Genomic DNA, 22,897 nt, shown 5'->3' with positions numbered 1-22,897 from the left:
ACTAAATATCAATTGATTCAAGCCTTCCCCCACTCAACATCAGAACCACCTGTGTAGTTTTGTGCTTCTTTATCAATTTAGTCTATGGTGCATTTGTAAACCCAAACCTTCTTTTCAATACTACTTAGAAGACAGCAAGGCCTGTAGACCACTAAAAAAGGGTTGGTTTTGGAAGGAAAAGGCTTAGAAAAAGGTGGGGGTGCAGGGAATTCTTTGGAAAATAGTGATGAAGATAATGCTAAGAGGGAGAGAAAAAAGTGCCAGAGGGATGAGGAAAACTAAAGGTAGGGGAGAGAAGTCAAAGGCCTGCTTCATTCAGATCCAGGGCCACAAAGCTGCTGCAATCCACCTGTGAGGCCATCATGGTAAATGGCTGCATCATGGCACAGTGACTGGGAAGCAGGGATGCATTTTACCTATATCTCAGATACCACACCAGTGTTCACCTCGCCTATCACAGAACTAACACATGAATTCTAAAACAATATGAAACTTCTAAAACAGGCCACCTCTACTCTCATAAGCATACCATTATAAAAGATGCCAGTAAACAAATACACCTTTATTGTGAGGAAGAACAAATAGCCTTTCTCAGTCTTCAACTTCTTCACCTAGCCTATTTCATGTCCACTAATAGGCTCCTGAAATTCTCCTCTCTGTTACTGTACTGGGGGTGAGTGAGTGGATTGCTTATCGAGGACTCCGAGCCATAAAAATGGCGACACAAAAGGCAATTAAAAAATGTAGACTGCCCCTCTCATTTGCTTGTCTATAACAAATACTGCTCATCAGTTATATAATTTACTAAGTAAAGAGAGAGAAGAATGAAGAGGAGCAGGATAGGCCTTCAGTGACAGAGATTTACAAGAGAGAGGGACAAGGAAGGAAGAAAACATATGGGGGGGGTAAAAGCAGAAAACCCACAGGCTCTGATATAAAAAAAGACAAAGAAGCTCAAAGACAAAGATATGTAAAAATTTGATTCTGTTTCCATCAATCCCACCTTGTGTTGTTTTAAGATAAAGCTGCTAAAGATTTAATATTGTGTTGATATTCTCAACTGAAAACTTGCATGGAGATATGACACCTTAGTGTTTTCCTAGATGGAATAAAACTGGAGGCAGAAATCTACCCTTGTCATTACTTAGTGGCTTCTCTTCCCAGCTAATTACTCTTCTGTCATCCTTTTCTATGCCCCTTCCTCATCTATCCTCCAAATTCCTATCCGTAGCCTCTGTGTCACAAAGGCAAGCATGGTGATTGCCTGGTTTGTCACTATATGCCTAGGGGTCATCACAGAACCTGTCTACAGAAAGGTACCTAAACTTCTGTTGAATCAATTGATTTTACCTTCATTCCTATGGTGAATTCTTCTGTAATAAACTGAGACTATCTAAGTTAGCAACTTTTTTTTTTTTTTTTTTTTTTTTTTTTTTTTTTTTTTTTTTTTTTTTTTTTGCGGTACGCGGGCCTCTCACTGTTGTGGTCTCTCCCGTTGCGGAGCACAGGCTCCGGATGCGCAGGCTCAGCGGCCATGGCTCACGGGCCCAGCCGCTCCGCGGCATATGGGATCCTCCCAGACCGGGGCACGAACCCGTATCCCCTGCATCGGCAGGCGGACTCTCAACCACTGCGCCACCAGGGAGGCCCAGTTAGCAACTTTTAAGTCTACATTTTGAACAACCTCTTTACAACAGAGCTACAAATTCTAACTGTCCAGAAATGAGCTTTGATTGCAAGTCCAATATTAACCTTGTCCAAGAAAGAAAGCCATTTTTCTCCCACGTTGGTACTCTTTAAATATTACTTAATTTCCTTCTGTTCTCTCAGGCTAAAAATCTTGCAGCCCTGTTTTATTTTTGCCTCATCTTTATGCCCTATTCAATTTCCAAACATACCAGCTGCATCTTTCCTCTGAAAGGTCTGGCAAAGTTGTCTCTCCATTCTTACCGCTCTAATCCCATTAGCTCATTAGCAGTCTCAATTAACTCCTTTGCTAGATTTTACTGAAGAGAGCAATCTTGTCCTTTTTAATATAATTACTTACATGTCTGGATATAAATGCTTTCTATTTGTCCTTCCTTCCTGTTTCTACTCCTTTTTCTTTCCTTTCTTGCCTTCTTTTTTACAGTCATTCCATTTTCCCCCTTTATAAGCTTGTGACTTATACATTATTCACTCTTTTACTGCTTACCCTAGAGATTACAACATGCATCCTTGACAATACTGGGACCACAAGACACTTTAACCTCATCTACCCCATATTCCTTTCATGTACTACTGTTGCCATGTAGTATTTGAAATTTTAATATATTTTGAATATCACAATACATTATTTCTTTATACAGTCAAAATTCATTTAGATTGACCTACATATTTACCCTTTCTAGGCCTCTGCATTCCTTCCTGCATTGCCAAATTTCCACCTGAGAACATTTTTTTCCTTCTACCAGAAAAACATTATTTAGTTTTTTTTTTTAGTAGGGGTTTGCTTGTAATGATTCCTATAAGTCTCTGTTTGTCTTTGCCTTTATATTTCACCTTCATTTCTTAAGGATATTTTCACTAAATATAGAATTCTAGGTTCACATTATTGTCTTTTAGCACTTTAAAGATTTCATTCCATTGTACTCTGTTTCTTTGAGAAATCAGCTGAAAGTTTTAGTGTTGGTCTCTTGAAGGTCATATCCTCTGGCTACTTTAAAATCCTTTTTATCTTCAGGTCTCAGCATATGTTTGTGTACGGCTTTATGTGTATTTATCTTGCCTGGGGAATCATAGTGCTTCTTGAATTTGTGGCGTGATATCTTTCAACAGTTTGGAAAAACTTTTATCATCTATCTCTCTTTCCTTTTCTTTTGGGTCTCCAATTACAAATATGTTGGACCTTCTTACCTTACCCCATATTTCTCTTAGATTCTTTTCTGTATTTTCTAAACCTTTGTCTCTCTGTGCTTCAATCTAGATATTTACTTCTGATCTCCCTTCCAGTTCACTAACTCAGCTGTGTCTAATACGATGTAAAACTCATCAACTGAGTTTAATACAGTTCTAGAATTTCGATCTTTAAATTTCCATTTCTTTGCTAAGATTATCACTCAATGATTTCCTTGAACATGTAGATGATGGTTATTTTAAAGCCTGATAACTCTAATATCAGGATTTCTTATTGGTCTGCTTCTAATGTCAGTTGTTTCTTTTGGTTTTCAGTCATTCTGTTTTGAATGCCTGATATTTTTTAAATAGAAAACTAAAAATTGTAGAAGAAAAAGGAATGAGTAAATAAGCACATCTCAAAAAGTTTTTCTGGTAAAATATTTACTGAGATCCTTCACTTATGCAAAACTTCAACTAACCTAGTTGCATTATTTTAAAATGACAACTCAAAGTCCAAAGCTGCATTTTTACAATTCAAAGTTTAGAATTTAACAGGAACTTTCTGGTTCCTGTGAGTAGGACCTTCCTTTCACGAGGGGTGAAACAAAAAGTAAAACCTTAACTAGTATAAGAAGTTGGCTAACATTGGTCTGTGAAAGAATACTCTCCTAGATACTAGCCATTAAAATTGTAATATCCTGCTTATATTCAAAATGGGCTGCTCATGAGAATGAGAACAAAATAAAGCTTTAAAAGAGGTACTTTTGTGTAAGAGAACCTTTGGTTGTAATTCTTTCACCTTTTTTGTGTCTTGAATTTTTTATCACAGATACAGAAGACATACTAAATGCTTTCTTATAACACAATAACATTAAAGACCTTCATTTTTTATAAAGATTATTTTCAAAGGAATTCACACTACTCTTACAAGGCACCTTGTTAGTATATTTTCTGCTTGAATATCACTTTTTTCCAATCAATACTAAAGTAACTAAATATATTACTAAAGTAACTGTAAAGTAAAAAGAGCTCACTCTATAAATCATCCCATCTCTGACAACTTCTGCCTCCACTATCCAACCCACAACCTGTTACTTTATTGAGAAAAAAATTGTGCTTTGCTATTTGTGACAGAATAACACCTTTTAGCGACTGTATATTTAGAACAAAACTTTCCTTTTAGCAAGTGACAGTGTCATTCAGTGCTCAACTGTCATGTGCTACTAAGAGTGAGGCTAAAATATACCCATGGTTATTTACATTTAATAAGATGTGATATCTAATGGTGGTATATTTGAGATTGAGCTTTTGAACCCCTGCTGAAATAGCCAAGTTTGTAGCAGAAGGAGCTAAAATTTTGACATTTTATTTTCATAAGCTCAACAGAGTCGATTCAAATTTCTAGATGGGAAGAACAAGTATACAAGTACTTTATGGAAAGGTAGAGAAGGGAATGGGGACATCTGTAATCTTGATTTTTGAGGGGAGGAGGAGATGAGATCCCTTTCAGGTGTCAGAAACATCAGGGATTATAAAAAGTTCTGGCAACAATGACTCATTTGTATAATACAAATTATCAGGAAGGGGCAAGCATAGGAAAGAGTTAATTCAAATTGGGAATAACTATCTGAAAATGGTAAATATATAACAACTCATTTCTTAGAGGACTCTTCAGCCCAACCCATGAGATTACAGGGAACATGACTACATGCTTTGTTAGCCAGATGTTTTAGTATGACAACACCTGCAAGTGGAGAAAGGCCTTGAGTTTGACATCCATGCACAACAGCTTACCCACAGCATTGTAGAGAGGCTCTCCAGTTAACTTGTCCCAGACTACAGTGGTTTCCCTCTGGTTACTGACACCAATAGCTTTAAAGAGAAAGTTAAACAGAAAGGATTAAAAAAACAAGCAGAAATCTGAGGATAGTTCTCACTTTTTTTTTTTTTTTTACAGGCACAACTAAACATAAAAATTTGAAAAAAAACATTTGGAACGTCTGTGGTGGTATTGAGTTGATTTTCTTTGACTGGCCCAGGAAAAGCGAACCACCAATGTCAACTACTTCTTTTTCTTTCTACAGACTTCTTCCTGCTTCACTACCAGCACACCATTACATGGACCCAGATCAATAGCCAAATAAAAGACTCTCAGGTTGCCTTATAAATAGGGAATGCAGTAACTTCCCAAATTTACGATACCCAATTTATCATGCTGAGGAGACCAACAATAACCTCATTCGTTTATTTACTAACTGCCACAAGAAATTTCCCTCCGTGTGTGTGTGTGCACACATGCCTATATTTTGAGAAAATAGTCATAGATAAAATCCTTCATGCTGGGCAAACTCATATTATGCTTAGTTAGAAATTCAGTTTTCTTCATGTATTTTAATAATGTTACAAGACATAGAGTTTGAGGGACTCCCCTGGTGGCAGAGTGGCTAAGACTCCATGCTCCCAATGCTGGGGATCTGGGTTCGATCCCTGGTCAGGGAACTAGATCCCACATGCATGCCGCAACTAAGAGTTCGCATGCCACAACTAAGGAGCCCATGTGTCACAACTAAGGAGCTGGCGAGCCGCAACTAAGGAGCCTGTGAGCCGCAACTAAGACCCAGTGCAACCAACCAACCAACCAAACAAAAGACATAGCGTTTGAATCAGGCATAAGTACAGTATGTGATGGCAATTACATTATACTAACCTATATACAACTCAAGGGCTATAGTTACAGTAAGTTACTATAAGTAAAATATTATTCCATACCATCTTATTCAATTCGGCTTGATTTGGCTAAATTGGAGGTTCTCAGACTTGGTTGTACATTAGAATCAACTGCAGAGCTTTTAAAAAATACCGGTGCCCAGGCCCTGACCCAAATCTTCTGATTTAACTAACCTGGGGTAGCATCTGAGCATTGGTATTTTTTCTTAATACTCCCCAGGTGATTCTCCTGTGTAGTGTTGCACACACTGGGCTAAAGGATGGAGCTTTTCCACAATTTAAGATTAGGACAGACCTTAAAGGCCATACAATCAACCCACCTTATGCTCAAATCTCTGGAATTGCCTGTTACGTGACCATTCGGACAGCACTTCTAGTGACAAGATACTCACTACCTCTCTCCAGGCAAACAAATCTCTACTGTACAGCTTTGCTATTTAAAAAGAATTCGTTTCCTCATCGCTTCCACCTATAGATCTTTGCTACATTCTTTGGAGATACAAAGAACAAGGTAAATCCTTCTTCCACATGTCAGTCTTTCACACTTGAAGCAGCTCTTCTGTCCCTCCAGGCTTCTCTTCCCCTGCCTAGGCTAAACAGCCCAATTTCCTTCCACTGCCCCACCTCCATAGGGCATGGTTTAAAGTCCCTTCACCACCTCTCCTAGGAACATGCAACTATCTGTCCAAATTACTCAAGCTGTACACCCAGAATAAGACACACTAGGAATGTTCTGACCAACAGAGAGCTGAAGGGGACCAGCAGCTCCCTTGTTCTAAATAATCTTTATCCAACACAAATATATTTACTTTATTTAACACCTTTTCTAGAGGTATAAAGATGAATGAGATTCTACTACCAGGAAACCTAGAGGCATAGGGTAAAAGGAAGAGATTTGGGGGTGTTTTTTAAAAAATAGAAGGCCAAAAGGTCTGTAGGAATAAAGGAAGAGAAAGGAGAATGTGGGGGGAAAGGGGTCTGGAAATGTATGGGACACAGTCCTGATTGTTGTAGTGACAGGAAGGAATGGGATTAATACACAGGTGGAGGGAGGAACCTCAGTAGGGTGGAAGGCTATTGCTTCCCTTGTGATGGAGGGAAGGGGGCAAGAGATCCAGACATTAAGTACTGGGACAGGAAGTTGAGGAATTTAGACCCCAGAGCCTCAACTTTCTCTGTGAAGTAGAGCGCAAGGTTATCTGTGAATACAGGGACTGTGAAGCTTGGGTGCTATTCAATAGAGCTCAGGCTCTGAAGCCAGACTGCTGGGGTTCAAATTCCAACTCCTCCACTTCCTAGCAGCATGATCCTGGGTCTCAGTTTTATCTTCTGGAAAATGGAGATGATAAAAGTTCCCATCTTACAGGGTTACAAAAAGGAAAACCTAAGTTAATGCATATTAAAACAGTGCCTGGGACACAGTAACCACTCCACAAATGTCACTTATTGCTGCCATTCACTGTCATCATTGTTACACAGAGACTGGAGTACCAGTTGCAAAGAATGGGACTGAGCTAAGTGGGACACATAAAGGAATTCCCCAGCAGCACTGTGGGCACAGCAGAGGCTAGAGACCATGGCAGGACCCTGGCAATGGTTGTTAAGGTGGAGTATTGTGAACGTGATATGTGACAACTTTACAATGAGGGCTCACAATGAATTCATGGTCTACTAAACTCTCCTATTCTTCCCCACTGCATTAATTTCCCATTAACTAGTTGGCTGCTTCCTTAGTTGCAATCCTGGAGTTTCTTTTTTTTAATAAATTTATTTATTTTATTTATATATTTTTGGCTGCATTGGGTCTTCACTGCTGCCTGCGGGCTTTCTCTAGTTGCGGCGAGCGGGGGCTACTCTTCGTTGCGGTGTGCGGGCTTCTCATTGCAGTGGCTTCTCTTGTTGCGGAGCACGGGCTCTAGGCGCGCGGGCTTCAGTAGTTGTGGCATGTGGACTCAGTAGTTGTGGCTCGCGGGCTTAGTTGCTCTGCGGCATGTGGGATCTTCCCGGACCAGGGCTCGAACCTGTGTCCCCTGCATTGGCAGGTGGATTCTTAACCACTGTGCCACCAGGGAAGTCCCAATCCTGGAGTTTCTATTCTATGCCCTTCACGCTACCTTTCTTTATTGGCTCATTCTAACTGGTATTCAGAACATTATCTAGAGCTATTTCGATCTGATTCATTAGTCACAGGTTTCACTCTAACCACTTCTTCTTTCCCCTCTATCTTAATTTGGTCCTTAGTGCCAAGCAAAATTGCTTTTCTTTCAGACAATCAAAGTCCAGTGAACCAGCTTCTCAGGATTCTCTTCCAGCCACAAAAAAGTCTAGTACTGGTTTCTCCCGACACAGGCCTTATGCACTGCCTCTGAACTTCTGAACTTCTAATTGTGCTAATTTCTTGGCATTTTTACCCTAATATCCTCTATGTTTTTCTATGTTTCTTAAAGAAAACTTTTCTGACTGCTAATCCCAGCACATGTGCTTCTCTTAATAGTTCCTAATTTTAATTCCTTCTTTTTCAGAATATGTTTAGGTTTTATAATCCTCCACCCTAGTTCACCTACCATAAGAGCAAATGAATGTGACATGCAAGTCTTTTAGTTACAGATACTAAAATCACTGGACAATATAAAACCTAACACATTACTCTCGTATCTAGCAGGTCCATGCTTCATCCATATATTCTTTTTCAGGGGATTTTTTTTCTCAAAACTGAGTGTCATTAGTACAATTAACTAGTTAAATGCTATATTCAGAATCTGGTTAAATTTTCCTTAATATTGCCTGTGAAAAGTTATAATCACAGTTAAGAAAATATACTTAGAAAAAAGCCTTTGGAAATACTCCAGAATGTTATCATTGCTGTCTTGGTGGAATTATAGATGACATGCACCCTTATTTAAAAATAAAATTATAATTTCTAATTGGAACACATTTCTGGAGAAAACAACAACAACAACCCAATAAACGCACATAGCAAAACAATGTGAGCCCCAGAGGAAGGCTCTGGGACTACTAAAAGCGCCATTGGGAAGGGGTAGAAAGCTTCCATGTCTGGCAGACGTGTGCTTGTGGCAAGTTATACCACTTGCAAGGGAGATGTGGCCATTGCTGGGAAGCCCTTTAGGACAAAGAGTGCCTTTCTGAGAGGCCGAGTCTCAGAGGCGAAGGAAAGGTGGGTGGATGTGTTGGCTAGGGCGAGGCAGTGGGTGTGCGGGCTTCCCTGTCCTCTAAGGGTGTGAGAACTACTATCTAACCTAATCGCTGAGGACTTGATGCTCTCAACTTTGTAACAGTGTATGTTGTATTTTGCTTGTATCTCATGAGGGAGGATGAATGAGACTATCTGGTATTGTAACTCTTTATAGTTTGTATTTCCTTCAGTCCAGTGACAGGCAAACAGAGTGGCCCAGCCCTCTAAGCCAAGATGGAAAGAAGCAGCCTATTTACTTGTCTTGGGCTCACGTGAGCTGTTAAACTGGAAAGTGAACTTTAATTTTGGAGACATTGTTCATAGGGACCTGAAATCAACAAACTTTGGCAGATGAGGACAACTAAAACCAATGAAACTGGAGTTTGCCAAAGAAATACAACCAGCTATGATGAACTCAATGATTACCAGGTAAGATGATAAATGAATCACCCTTTAGCTGGAAAAAAACTCATTTCTTTGCCACTTTGGAACCAAAAACTCAAGTGGTTTTTGAGGTTATTATCACTGTGGCTCAGGAAAGAGAGCACTGGACCAGGAGACAGGGCAGTTGTGCTTTCATATTATACCACCACTAAATAGCTACACGACCTGCAAAGGGTCCCTGTTCTCTCATTTGCAGCTAGGTCTAAGTGATGGAAGATCCTTTACAGCATTAGGGTTCTGTGACCTAGAGCTCTATATAGGCAAGCAAAAGCTTGGTCCTTGACAGTGCCAATTCAGTAAATTATCTGGGAAAAAAATTTTTTAACACAACTGGCCTGGTATGGAGGGGCTTGTGGAACGTTCTCTTCCTTGGCCATAGGCTGGTAGTTGTTGAGAAGGAAGTGCTGGGTCACTTTGGTTCAGGTATGGGTTTCACACTGGCCAGACACAGAGAAGCGTAGAGCAGAGAGCTGTGTGCTCAGTATTCTTACAGACAGTGCAAGCGGAAGACAAGTGACCTGGACTGGAGCTATGTGTCATCTTCACGAACACCACAAAAACAAGAGAAAAAAGAATGCCACCTGAGTGGGTCCAGAAGGCCAACATGCCGCAGCCTACCTTACCTGAAAGGGAGGTAGAATGAGGTCAAAATCATGGCCAATGGCTCTGGAATCTACATCGTGAACATGGCATTCCGCCACCTAGATTATTTACATCACTGGTAATGGATATTTCGACAACAGAGTATGCTACTGAATGCCTCTTACATGTTTACACTGTTTAGACCATGAAAGCTGTGAGGACAGTTCAAGGAAACTGACCAACAATCACTTTGACACAGGACTCTAAAACTTGGTGAATGCAACTCTAAAAGAAGTTTGAAGTACTTCACTTAGATGTAGGGATAAAATGAAGGTAGGATATTAAAAAAGTGTTAACAAAACTGCTATTAAATCGTACATGGGTATTTCTTGTAAAAATCTGCAGTAACAGAAATATCACTGTTACAATTTTCCATTAATCTGCGATTGGATTAACATGTTTCCCCCATTGGACAGCGGCACGACCCTATTTGTGCTCCACTGTTTCCCTAGCACACCTAGCACATCGTAGGCACTCTGAGTTTGCTGAATGACTGGTCTTGATTATACTTAGCCTTTTTTAAAGTGAGTTTTAGTTATACAAATAAGGGAAAGTCTGAAAAAAAATCAATGTTTCAACTCAGGAGTGCTGGTAAATTTCAGAGCCAAGATGACATGAATTAAGGAACCACCACCACCAACTGATGGTTCCCCCTATCTAGAGTCAAACTACCTAAGAAAGAAAAAAAACGTAGCCCTTGAATGGTGAACTTGGAAAAATTTAAACTCTAAGGAGATGGCAATTACCACATTATGCTTCCACCCTTTACACTAGTAGCATATCAATTTTAGATGACTGGGTTATTTTTTTTCTCCCTTATGAATGATGCAAAGCCAAACTCAGGTAGATATTCTATTAAAACTACTAGGAATTAAAGGGAGATACTTGTAATAACCTGGAATTAAAGGGAGATACTTGTAATAACCTAACACTCTCAGACAGTTATTTAAGGGAGATTTCAAAAGTGAAGTGCTTTGATTTCAAACAACCTCCCCCCCTCCCCAAGCTGTTCCTTATTCTAGTCTTTCTCTCCCCAGTAAAGGGCATCCCTATCCATCCAGGAGCTCCAGCAAAAACCCCAAGCCTCATCTGTGACCCATCTCTTCCCCCCACCCCACTACTCTCTCTGCTACCCTGACATCCAATCCATCAGCAAGTTCTGGCCCTTTCTCCCCACCTCCACTGCTACCACTGTCAATCAAGTCATCGTCCTCTCTCTCAGGACTTCCAAGGTGGCCTCCACACTGGTCTCCTTGTGTCCACACTTATGCCTTTACTATTCACTCTCCACACTGTTCCATACAGCAGTCAGGAAGTTGTTTTTAAATTGCAAGTCAGATCCCGTCATCCCCTATGGCCTTGCTTAAAGTCTTCTCGTGGCTCCCTGTGATACTAAGAATAACATCCAAACTCCTAACTGTGGCCGACAAGGCCCCATCCACTTCTCAGATTTCAGTTCCTTCTGAAACCCCTTACACACCCAACCTCACCTGTCACCCTTCTTCCACTGTATTTTTGACATGCTGGCCTTCTTTCTTTCTTTTTTTGTTTTTTTTTTTTTGCGGTACGCGGGCCTCTCACTGTTGTGGCCTCTCCCGCTGCGGAGCACAGACTCCAGACGTGCAGGCTCAGCGGCCATGGCTCACGGGCCTAGCCGCTCCGCGGCATGTGGGATCGTCCCGGACCGGGGCACGAACCCGTGTCCCCTGCATTGGCAGGCGGACTCTCAACCACTGCGCCACCAGGGAAGCCCTGGCCTTCTTTCTAATCCAGGAATGGGCCAAAATTATTCCCACCTCAGGCCCCTTGCATGTGCTGCTTTCTTTTCCTGAAACATTTTCCCCCCAGATATTTGCATGGCTGGCCCCTTTTGGCCTTTGACACCGCAGCAAAAGTGTCACCTCCTCAGAGAGGACGTCTCTGGCCTTCCAATCTAAAGGAAGCCTCTCTATGCACACTCTAGCATACCACTGGGCTTTACTTTCTGTATGGAACTTATCTGCATCTGAAATTAGCTGGTACTTATCTGCTCTTACTGTTGGTCTCACTCCCACCAAAATAAAAGCTTCATGAGAACAGGGACCTAATCTTCCTGTTTATTGTTGTATCCTCAGTTCTCAAAGAAATGCTTGCCACTGCATGGGCACTCAAGTATGTGCTGAATGAATGAATTTAATTGAGATATCATATATAGAGTAAAATATTAAAAATACCTTTTATGTTGGAAATATCAATATTGAGCTGTCCAAGTTTCTCACACGTTTTCTCTATACACTCATAGACAGAATGCAGAATTTCCTTAGGGTCCTGCTCCACCCATCTTCAAACAAAAGAATGTATTTGGTTAGTCCACAAGAGAGCAAGACAGATATAATTTATTTCTCTAGAGATGTTCACTTATGAGGGAGTGGCTGCACAAATCAAAGAAAATCAGATAAGCAAAGCATATCCAATATTCTAAAGAAATAATTTAAAGAAGAGACTATTTACTTTACATTTTTATTATTTTTCATATAGTAATTAATTATTTGAAAGGAGGTAATACCAGGCCACAAATAGCAAATATTCTACCTATTTTTAAATTATTTTTCAAATCCAGTAAGAAACTGTTTCCCCAATTCTTTATATTCTGTGGGTGTGATGAATTCTGATATACTATCTTTATGTTTCACTAGTCTTTTTTTTTTTTGGTACGCGGGCCTCTCACTGTTGTGGCCTCTCCCGTTGCGGAGCACAGGCTCCGGACGCGCAGGCTCAGTGGCCATGGCTCACAGGCCCAGCTGCTCCGCGGCATGTGGGATCCTCCCGGACCGGGGCACGAACCTGTGTCCCCTGCATTGGCAGGCGGACTCTCAACCACTGTGCCACCAGGGAAGCCCGTAATTAGTCATTTTAAAACAGACTAGATATAGATATTATTCTTTTGATACACTGATTTCCTCATTTACTTACTTATATATTTGTGTATTTATTTATTTATGAAGCAAAACAAATTCTAAGAAGTCAAATAAGTATACTAATCTCTTTTGTCATTTTATTTCCTAAAATGTTTTGTTAGAATTTAGGGAAAAAATTTACATTCCTTCCAATAACTATTTCATGTAGACAAGTGATTGGTCCCAGTTTTCAGACCCAATCCCAGTGCAATTGTGGTTAAGGTACAAGGACCTCAGAAGGATGAATGGCTCATAATAAATGAAAAGGAACAATACCTGGGAGAAACAAATGGCATACTTTTTCTATGCAAAAGTAGAAATGACACAAGTTAAAAGAATCCTACGCTAGAATCTGGAAGTAGCAAGGGTATTCCAAATGCCTTTCTTCTCTGCCTTCCTCAGGTCTGCCTGGCTTTCCTGAGCTTTGAGTTCTGTCTCTAAATTCTCTTTTTCCAAAACCCAATCTCCTTCCACGTATTTCTAATTTTTGTCCCTCCAAGTCTAGCTATTCTCTCTCTAAATTGCACTGGGATCAGGCCTGTGGACGGTCATTCTAATGCTGCTAACATATCAATAACTTTTATTATTAAACAAAGGAATTCTCTAAAACACAGGAGAAAATTTTTAATGGAAAATTTGGTAAGACACTGTTTTCCCTCTCTTTCTTAAATTGAAGTAAATTTTATGATGAAATGAACAGATTGAAAGTGCACAATTTGTTGAGTTCTAACAAATGTATATACCAATCTAACCAACACCCCAGTCAAGATATAGAATATTTCCATTGCTCCAGAAAAGTTCTTTCATGCCTCTTTCAAGTCAATCACACACTCCACAGGCAACTACTTTCCGGATTTCCATCATCCTAATTAGTTTAGCCTCTTCTTGAATTTCAGATAGAGCCATGCAGGATGTATTCTTTTGTGGCCAGCTTTTTTCACTCTCCAGGATATCAAAGAGATTCAACCATGTCATTGCATGTATCAGGTCACTTTTGAAAAACTGTCAAACAGTATTTCATTGCTATCGTTCTACTGATGGCAGACATTTGAGGGGTTTCCAGTTTGGGCTAGTATGAACAAAGCTACTATAAACATTCATGTAGATAAGTCTTTCTATAGGCATATGCTTTCATTTCTCTTGGATAAATTCCTAAGAGTGGAATGTTGCAGATGTGTGATTAATTTTATAAGAAACTGCTGCACAGTTTTCCAAAGTGGCTGTATTATGAATATCAATTTTTAAATAAAATACTGTATAATATATGTATATGTACTATATAATACATATATATAAGTAGTAATATCACAATTACTATATATGAACATTATTTCCCAAAAGGATGATTTTAGTATTAGATGATAAGATATATGAATGTTTTTTTAAAAACATATTTTTATTTAAGGAAAAAACCCTTCCATGCAAATCAGTAAAGCAGCAGTTTGGCAATGATGGAGACACAGAACTAAATGATTTCAAAGTCAACGTGGAATTTCTGATATCTAACACTCCTTTGCTTTATTACTTTATTATCGCTTCCTTTTGTCACTGAATTCCTAAGCCATCAATCATCCACATGTTTTTGCTGAGCTACCAAGTTACTGCTTCTTTTTTTGACTAATATCTATCCCTCACGTCTTCTCAGGAGGGTGTTTGGTTAAGTTTACTTTACAAAAGCACAGGGCAGGTGGGGTGAGATGGACTAATAAACATGATGTACATTTACATATTAAATTAGGAAACATACCCTTCTCTTGGAAACTCTTGTTTTATTTCCACTTGATGATGACTAAGTAGTTCGGCTGTTTTTGAATTGAAAACCTGAAAAATATATTGCAATATTAGGGTAAAAATGGAGGTAGAGAGCAAAGATGTTTAAAAGTTATTCAGCAACTGAAGTTCTTATTCACTGATAGACAAATCATTTCAGACGAAATGCGTTACAAGATGTTCTACTTTCTCTTCAGATAGAATCATGTAAGTTATAAGGTAGCTTAAGAAATAATAACTTCTCTTTAGATAAATGAAAATCTATTAAAGATAAAACTAAAGAGGCAATTCCTCATTCTTTAAAACAAATGGTTCCAGGTGTAGGAAACTTAATACATCAACCAATTAAGAGTATGGATTTCTTTTAGAGAATAGGAAAACCAAAAATAAAAGAGAGCTGGCCAAATGCTGATAGTGATAGTATAAGGTTCCATTCTGCATCTACCTTGGATGTGGAGACAGGAGTCAATAGATGCCCAGGCAGGAAAGTATTCCTTTGAAGGGAAGTGTAACAATGCATCTAGCTCTTAGGAGAGGTAAGTAGAGCCACATCAGCAGGGGGAGAAGAGTGCCCCGGCATCAAGCTGAGTGCCCTCTGTGACATGCTTGTCATGAATTGCTGACCCTTGATGATAAAACATTAAAACCAATGAATGAAAGCTACCAAAGAAGAAGTGCAGTACAAGCCTCCACAAATTTAAAACCACTAAAACAACACTTCTTAAAAACTTAGCAACCTTTTTTTCAGATATATTTATTTCTCACCTGGGTGTACCTATATTTAAGTATCAAATTACTTAGTCTTTCAGAGCAAGGATTCAGATTTTAATTAAAACTAACTTCCAAAATCACTATAATTGCAGCAGTAAAGTCACATCCAATTAAGAAAGTGTTTCCAGGCCTAGGTTTCCTGTGGAAGAAAATTACTTGCCGAATGCAGACTAAGAAAGGAAGTAATAAGGGAAAACACACAGTGGGTCGGGTTGCCGCTCCCCTCCTTCCCCACCACACACATCATTTCTGGGGGAGGAAGTAATAAACATAATGAAAGCAAGAAGGCAAATTCTCAAGTCCTTTGAGGAGATAAAATATCTTACAGGGCAAAGGTTAACTTGATACATCATAAATAAAAGGCACTTGGCTGAAGCCCATGTAATAGCCCAGTAATTTACAACTTAGCATTGGGTTAAGTCTCTAGGATGTCCACTCCAATTGTCCCATTTTATTTGCTGAAGCATCTCTAGGGCCTAGAATAGTGCCTGGCATAGGGTTTGATAATCAATAAATATTTGTTGAATATCTAAAAAACTGTGGTCTATCAGGTACTTATTAGGAAAAAATTATTAAATAAAATGGAAAATGGGGACTTCCCTGGTGGTGCAGTGGTTAAGAATTCGCCTGCCAATGCAGTAGACACGGGTTGGAGCCCTGGTCCAGGAAGATCCCACATGCCACGGAGCAACTAAGCCAGTGTGCCACAACTACTGAGCCTGTGCTCTAGAACCCGCAAGCCACCACTGAGCCCGCAAGCCACCACTGAGCCCGCGTGCCGCAACTACTGAAGCCTGTGCACCTAGAGTCCATGAGCCACAACTACTGAAGCTCACGCGCCTAGAGCCCGTGCTCCACAACAAGAGAAGCCAACGCAATGAGAAGCCCGTGCACCACAATGAAGAGTAGCCCCTGCTCGCTGCAACTAGAGAAAGCCCACGCAGCAATGAAGACCCAACACAGCCAAAAACAAAATAAATAAAATAAATAAATTTTAAAAAATCACCAGTTCTGTATTCATCTCTAAGCCCAAATCCTGTCTCAGTTCCAGATTTTGTTTTTGCTGGGGGAGGGCAATTAAAAGCTGAAGAAACAACTTCACATAGGAAAGGAATTCAGCACAGTGCAGGCGCATAGCATAAACCCAAAAGATGTTACCACTACCGCTGCTACTACTACTACTGCTACTTATTATTATTATTACTACTACTGCTACTATTACTACTTCTATCATAAGGGGAGAATTAGAATTAGAAGTCATTAGCTCTATATTTACAATTGTGCTTAAATCGTGGTCAATTCCAGATTTGGAGAAGGGGGACAGTTAAAAAGCTGAAGAAACAAGGAAAATTACTTCTATAAAAATTGTTTTAAAAGGACTTTCTGGGCTTCCCTGGTGGCGCAGTGGTTGAGAGTCCGCCTGCCGATGCAGGGGACACAGGTTCGTGCCCCGGTCCGGGAAGATCCCACATGCCGCGGAACGGCTGGGCCCGTGAGCCATGGCCACTGAGCCTGCGCGTCCAGAGCCTGTGCTCCACTACGGGAGAGGCCACAGCAGTGAGAGGCCTGCATACTGCAAAAAAAAAAAAAAAGAAAAAGAGGACTTTCTGAAACAACGCATGTCTTCTGTCTCAGCAGAAGGGGAGTAGTGGAGAGATAAAGACGAAATGCAGTCCTTGCTAAGTAACTGTCTTTCACGCTTGCCTCACTCACCCTATGACTAACTCAGCCATCCCACCATAAACATGCATTCACTTCCCTCCCCACGTGGTTTCCCCACTAGCCTACTCATGCCACACTAAACTTTACTGTGTGATAAGTCAGACATTTTTCAGGAATATAAACTCCGTCTCTAAAACACTATGTAAATTTGCAGGACCTAAAATAAAAATATTAGCTACAAACATGTTACATTGCAAACTTGACCACAGAAGGCATAATGGCATCTTCCAACAAGCCACAGAAGTAAACACAGCAAATGGCATTATATTTTTCTTAAAAAAGGAAATTATATTAAATAGCATATTCATACATCTAACCTAGCTATAGTTACCAAATTCAACTTTTTCCAAGACCCTGCAAGTTCTCCCTTTCTAGTCTTTCAGTCCAAGAGTTCTAGTCAACACATCAAGCCCTGGAGGTCTCTCTCTGCTGTTGTCTATTCATGTAATGAGCACCGACCAGACGCCAGATGCTGTATTAGGCTTTGGAGAGGGGGAAAAAAGACACTATTCTGCCCCTCAAGGAACTCAAAACTGAAGGCTCGAAACATTTATGCTTATGAGACAAGAGGACAAGAGACGGTGGCAGCTCTCTGATGAGAACATGTTCTTGCCATGTCTATAATGTGATGGGCAAGAAAACTAACCAACTTAGTGTGGGGGGGACACAAAAGAATCACAGTTACATTTATTATAAGAGGGGCCTGATTCGAGCTATGAGCCAAATTAGTTTTACCAAATTTACTGTTCATTAGTTCCTGGCCCTTAATGGGTGCCTAATACTTATGTGTTGGATACATAAATGAAAGGAAGAAAGCGGAAATCTATCCCTTAACCTTGAGATCTCTAAGTATGATGAGACAACCGGGGTCAAGGCAATGTTTCCTGCCAAAATAAGCATGGAGCTACAATTCAAGTCATTCTTCAGAGATGCTGGCTATTGGAACAAAATGGTTACACAACCATTATCCACGGTGACTACACCTAAGCCCTACCCAGGCCCCTCTTAATCTGAGTCACAAGATGATCCAAACCAGCAGCACTTTTTCAAAGGCAACATTTTTTTTACATATCGTGAAACCTGTGTGTAAGTATGTTTTTCTTGGTGAAGATTCATCTGTGACCATAATCAGAACTGGTAAATGGCCTTCCCCAGCCTCCCATCTTCCCTTCACAGTGCAGTCAGCCCTCCATATCCACGGTTCCGTTTCTGTAGATTCGACCAGCCACAGATCAAAAATATTTTTTAAAAAATTCCAGAAAGTTCCAAAAAGACAAACTTGAATTTGCCCTGGGCCTAGCAACTACTTACATAGCATCTACATTGTATTTACAACTACTTACATAGCATTTACATTGTGTTAGGTTTAAGTAATCTAGAGATGACTTGAAGTATATGGAAGGATGTGCATAGGTTTTATGCAAATAATGCACCATTTTATTATAATAAGGGACATGAGTATCCTAGGATTTTAGTATCCACGGGGGTCCTGGAACCAGTCTCCTAGATACCCAGGTTTGACTGTACTCAGGTAGCTCGGGAGCCTAAGGCAGGAGGTGTTAGGAGGATAAGCTTCTGACTGTGACAGACCTGGACTTGAATCCCAGTTCCACGTTACTCTGAAACCTTGGGCACACTCTTCAGCACGGTCTAATCATCTGGGTAAAGGAGCTTAATAATACTATCTACATCATATTTGTTACGAGGATTAAATGAGATAATGCTGGAAAAGTCCTCAGTGCAGTGCCTGACACATTTCAAGTCACAACACATTCTAATCCTTTGTTTTTTGTTTTTTTTTGGGGTTTTTTTTAGCAGTCAGCCTAATGGGGAAAGAGTAAAGTTACCAAATTAAAGAAGGAAGTTGACTGTTTAAGCTGAAGCTTTTGTCTTACGAAGAAGTGGCTCCTCCTTTAAACCTGTTACACTAATTCTCTTTCCAAGAAGTTCCTACTCTGCAATCTGGGTAAACACATGCCAAGCCCAGTTCACTTTCCTATCAGACAAGTTGGAAATTTTCCTTTGGTACAAAACACATGCATAGGGTCCCAAGATTTAAGTCTTTGACAACTAGAGGAAGAAATGAACATGTTCTAAAATTGCAGGTCTACTACTAAAAGAGAAGAAATTAAGTAATCAAACATACCTAAGTCAGAGAGTTTTAACATTTTTGACAAGATAAAAAAGAAAACCAGATTTAAAACTCAGTTGACCTATAAAAATCTATTCAACAAATATGTATAAAGTGCTCCTGTAGATAAAACAGGTGTTCGTTTGTCATGTTGACCAAGATATTTTAAGGAATACAAAGATGAACAAGTCTTAAAAAGGAGGTTCCTGCTTTCAAGTACAGCAGATACACAATGACACGAAGTAGGTGCTAAGAGCTATTAACAGATAAAAAGGAATGCTATAGGAAGGGGGAGAAATTCTGACTAAGGGTTTGAGGAAGACTTCTACCAAGAGATGGCAGCTGAGTACAATTTGGAGGTAAAATTTGGAGTAAAATTTGGAGGTAGAGCACAATTTCAAGAAGCAGATATGGGAAATTTTCACAGGGAGGCATTTCCCTTGGATGAAAGAACATGAATGAAGAAATCTTGTGTCCCTTATGGGAGAAAGCCAATATAGCTGGCATAGAAAAAGGGAAAAGAAAACTTAGCAAGGTTATGGGTCTTGTGAATGTTGAATGAGATATACAATTCAATGAATAATGGTCAGGAAATTATTTTAATATCTTTCACTCTATAAGCTTCCTTATGACAGTTCTTATCTGCTGTATTCTTTCCTGAGATAAGCAAATATTTTTGAGTCATAATTACAACGTGGAACAATATGACTAGAACAACTCCTGGGAATCACCTTGTGACTGAAGCACTTATTCAGCAAATCTATTATCTGTATTTTGTAGGGAGTGCTTTAGCAAACCTCTTTCCTTATAACCAAGAGGAAAAAACCCCTTTCTAAACCATTCCCAAGTTTTTCTCTACTTCACACAGGATCCCTTCACACAGGTAGTCTTTTATCTACCTCTGAAGCTTTCTTGCATAGTTGTTTCTCAAGCAGCAGGAAACTTTGTTGATCAACTTTTAAACATCATTCTATAAGCAGGACAGGAACCTTCTGAATGTGCACCTTAGCTTACTCACTGAGATCAAGCCACAGTAAACAGCACCCAACTTTTTAAAGGCTCATGACACTGAACAACTGATTGTGATGATACGAAGTTTTCATTCCTTCCCCACCAATGCAGAAAGATGCCTCTTGGGCAACAAAATCTGAGGGACCAGGAACAACCTGCAGTAGATAAAGAAGATTGCTGGGCTATATGGACAGCAACAGTGAAAAGTCAAAAGGAAGAAAGGCACAGTCAGGCTGGTAACTAAAAAGGCAGCCTACAGACTTATGAAATATTTTACCCACTTTCACAGAGGGCAAAGGCTGCATAAACTTGAGAACAACTGCTATGTTTGGTTTGGCCCCTACAATCCATTAGGAACTAGTTGCCAACATTTAAGAACAGGAAGATTTCACTGAAAACTCTAGACTACCAGCTTTTCTTAAAGAATTTGAAGATTTGGCAGCACAGGGCTAGTGTTCCTGCCTGGCAGCTATAGGTTTCCCCTTAGCCTGAGTCTGCTCTCCAGTCTGCCCTCCTCCCTCTACCTGCCTGGCCCCTGCAGGCATTTGTGTGGGCAATTCTTGAATACGGCTTCAAAACTCAACCCACAGTGAGCACACTGTCTTAATGGTCTTCCTTAATTTGGGAAGATGGTAGTGATGATTGTGTATTTTATTAATCAAATCCAGTTAGGCTAAGTTTCTTACGTATGATTCAGGATTACTTTATAGACACTTATATGAAAATAAGACATAGTGAAACCTGCCCTGGGTGATCAGAAGGTAAACAATGTAAGAGACGGTAGAGTTATGTCTTGGCAGCTCAAACCAGGGTAAGTCATTAAATAAGAACCAAGCTAAAACTGGACTGAAGGCTTTTGACTTTAGACAAGAGAGATGAATATCAAAATGAAGGTACAGGGGCTTCCCTAGTGGCGCAGTGGTTGAGAATCTGCCTGCCGATGCAGGAGACACGGGTTCGAGCCCTGGTCTGGGAGGATCCCACATGCCGTGGAGCAACTGGGCCCGTGAGCCACAACTACTGAGCCTGCGCGTCTGGAGCCTGTACTCCGCAACAAGAGAGGCCGTGATAGTGAGAGGCCCGCGTACCACGATGAAGAGTGGCCCCCACTCGCCGCAACTAGAGAAAGCCCTCGCACAGAAACGAAGACCCAACACAGCCAAAAATAAATAAATTAATTAATTAAAAAAAAAAACAAAAATACTCACTCACTAAACAGACAAACAAACAAAAAAATGAAGGTACAAATGCAGGTTTTGGTCAAGTGGTCAACTAAACAGAGCTCTGAAAAATATATATATACTGTATGTACAACGTATACATACAGTATATATACATACTAAATAATGCATGAAAACATGATTTGAGACAAAGAAGTGAAGAGGGAGCTAAGTAGTCATTAAATATTTACATCAACTTGCCAGATTAGTCAAATGTCCACTGAAAGCATGGGCTCTTAAACAATAGTTTTTTAAAATTACTTTTAAATTATCTTACTGAAGTCAGTTCTAGATCACTTTAAGAGCAAGTTTCCTAATTGCCCAAAACAACTTAATCAGCAGAAAGTCACTTAAATAGCACTCCATTATGGCAAAACTTTGCTGTCAGACATGGTAAATAAAAAGAGAAATAGAATTTCCCTGCCGCTTTACACTGTGAAGCGCAGAGACGACAGTCATCTTTGTAATGGGGAAAGTATCAGAACTGAAATTTACGAATCTTCGAAATTAAATAAAGATTCTGGTAAAAGCAGTGTAGTGTGACTTTTTCCTTATGTGCTCTGCCACTCGCCGCCCCCCACCCCGCCTTAGCATTCTACCTTCTGCAATGTCTGTGGGAGAGAATGACAAGGCATCATCACGCTAATACTATATTCGTTCCACTGCTCCAAAGGACGCTGTTAGGCTACCACAGCCGTGACACAGCTTCCCCCATCCAAGGACGTCCTGCCCCCGGCAGGCCAAATGCTTCTGGGGAAGACTGCAGCAGCGGTCAATGTGGCCACCTGTCCCTGGCTGCAGGCGGGCTGCTCTGCACGGACGCTCGATGAGTCCTAGCTCCCTTCGGGGGAGGAGTCCCCCCATTAGAAGGCGGCCCGGTTCCTCCTTCAAGGCCAGGGCTGCTCAGCTCAGCCGCGGGGGTCGCGAGAGGCCGCGTTCCCCCAGGCCCGGGCGGGGCAGCTCCAGCGTGGCAATTCCCGCTCCGGGGCTCTTGGCCTCCTTCTCTTGCCTGGCGGCCCGGGGCCCGGGCCGTGGGAAGAACGGGATGGGGACGCGACACCCAGCCCCGGCGTTCCAAGGCTCCCGCCCCGGTTCATCACCTCCTCAGGGGCACCCCGGGCTCACCAAAAAGCGCGTCGAGCTGGTGCCCTGGTCCACTGCTCCCACCAACGGCCCCAAAACTGCTTTCTTCGCGGCTGCCATGAAACCAGCTTGGGGTCGGCGGGCGGTCGCGGCCCGTTTCCCTGGTGACGGCGGCGGGCGGCGAAGGGGCGGGCGGCGAGTCTGGAGGGACGGGGGGCCGGCAGCAGTAGATGGCTCGGACCGCGCTCGGGCGGCCCCTTTACCGGCGCGGAGCCTTCTCACCCCGCCCCTCCAGCCCAGGCCCCGCCCCCACCAGCGTTCCCCACGACTCCGGGGGTAGGGCGGACGGGGGGGCGCTGTCTGCCTGGCC

At 41.1% G+C, this 22,897-nt stretch overlaps 1 protein-coding gene across 1 annotated transcript in view; it reads right to left on the bottom strand.

Moving 5' to 3' along the window:
- Positions 1 to 22,647, bottom strand: part of GK (glycerol kinase) — a gene marked incomplete at both ends in the record, with an annotated part of 64,380 nt that extends 41,733 nt beyond the window's left edge. The window contains 4 exons of the mRNA XM_079727894.1: positions 4,672 to 4,749; positions 12,097 to 12,203; positions 14,567 to 14,640; positions 22,570 to 22,647. Of these exons, the coding sequence (XP_079584020.1) occupies positions 4,672 to 4,749; positions 12,097 to 12,203; positions 14,567 to 14,640; positions 22,570 to 22,647 (337 nt within the window). The remainder of the gene's footprint in view (positions 1 to 4,671; positions 4,750 to 12,096; positions 12,204 to 14,566; positions 14,641 to 22,569) is intronic.
- Positions 22,648 to 22,897: the final 250 nt, after the last annotated feature.

This window comes from Hyperoodon ampullatus (assembly GCF_949752795.1).
Source record: "Hyperoodon ampullatus genome assembly, chromosome: X".
Taxonomy (NCBI): domain Eukaryota; kingdom Metazoa; phylum Chordata; class Mammalia; order Artiodactyla; family Ziphiidae; genus Hyperoodon; species Hyperoodon ampullatus.
The sequence above is the reverse complement of the archived record's forward strand: the minus strand, read 5'-3'. Positions and strand labels throughout refer to the sequence as shown.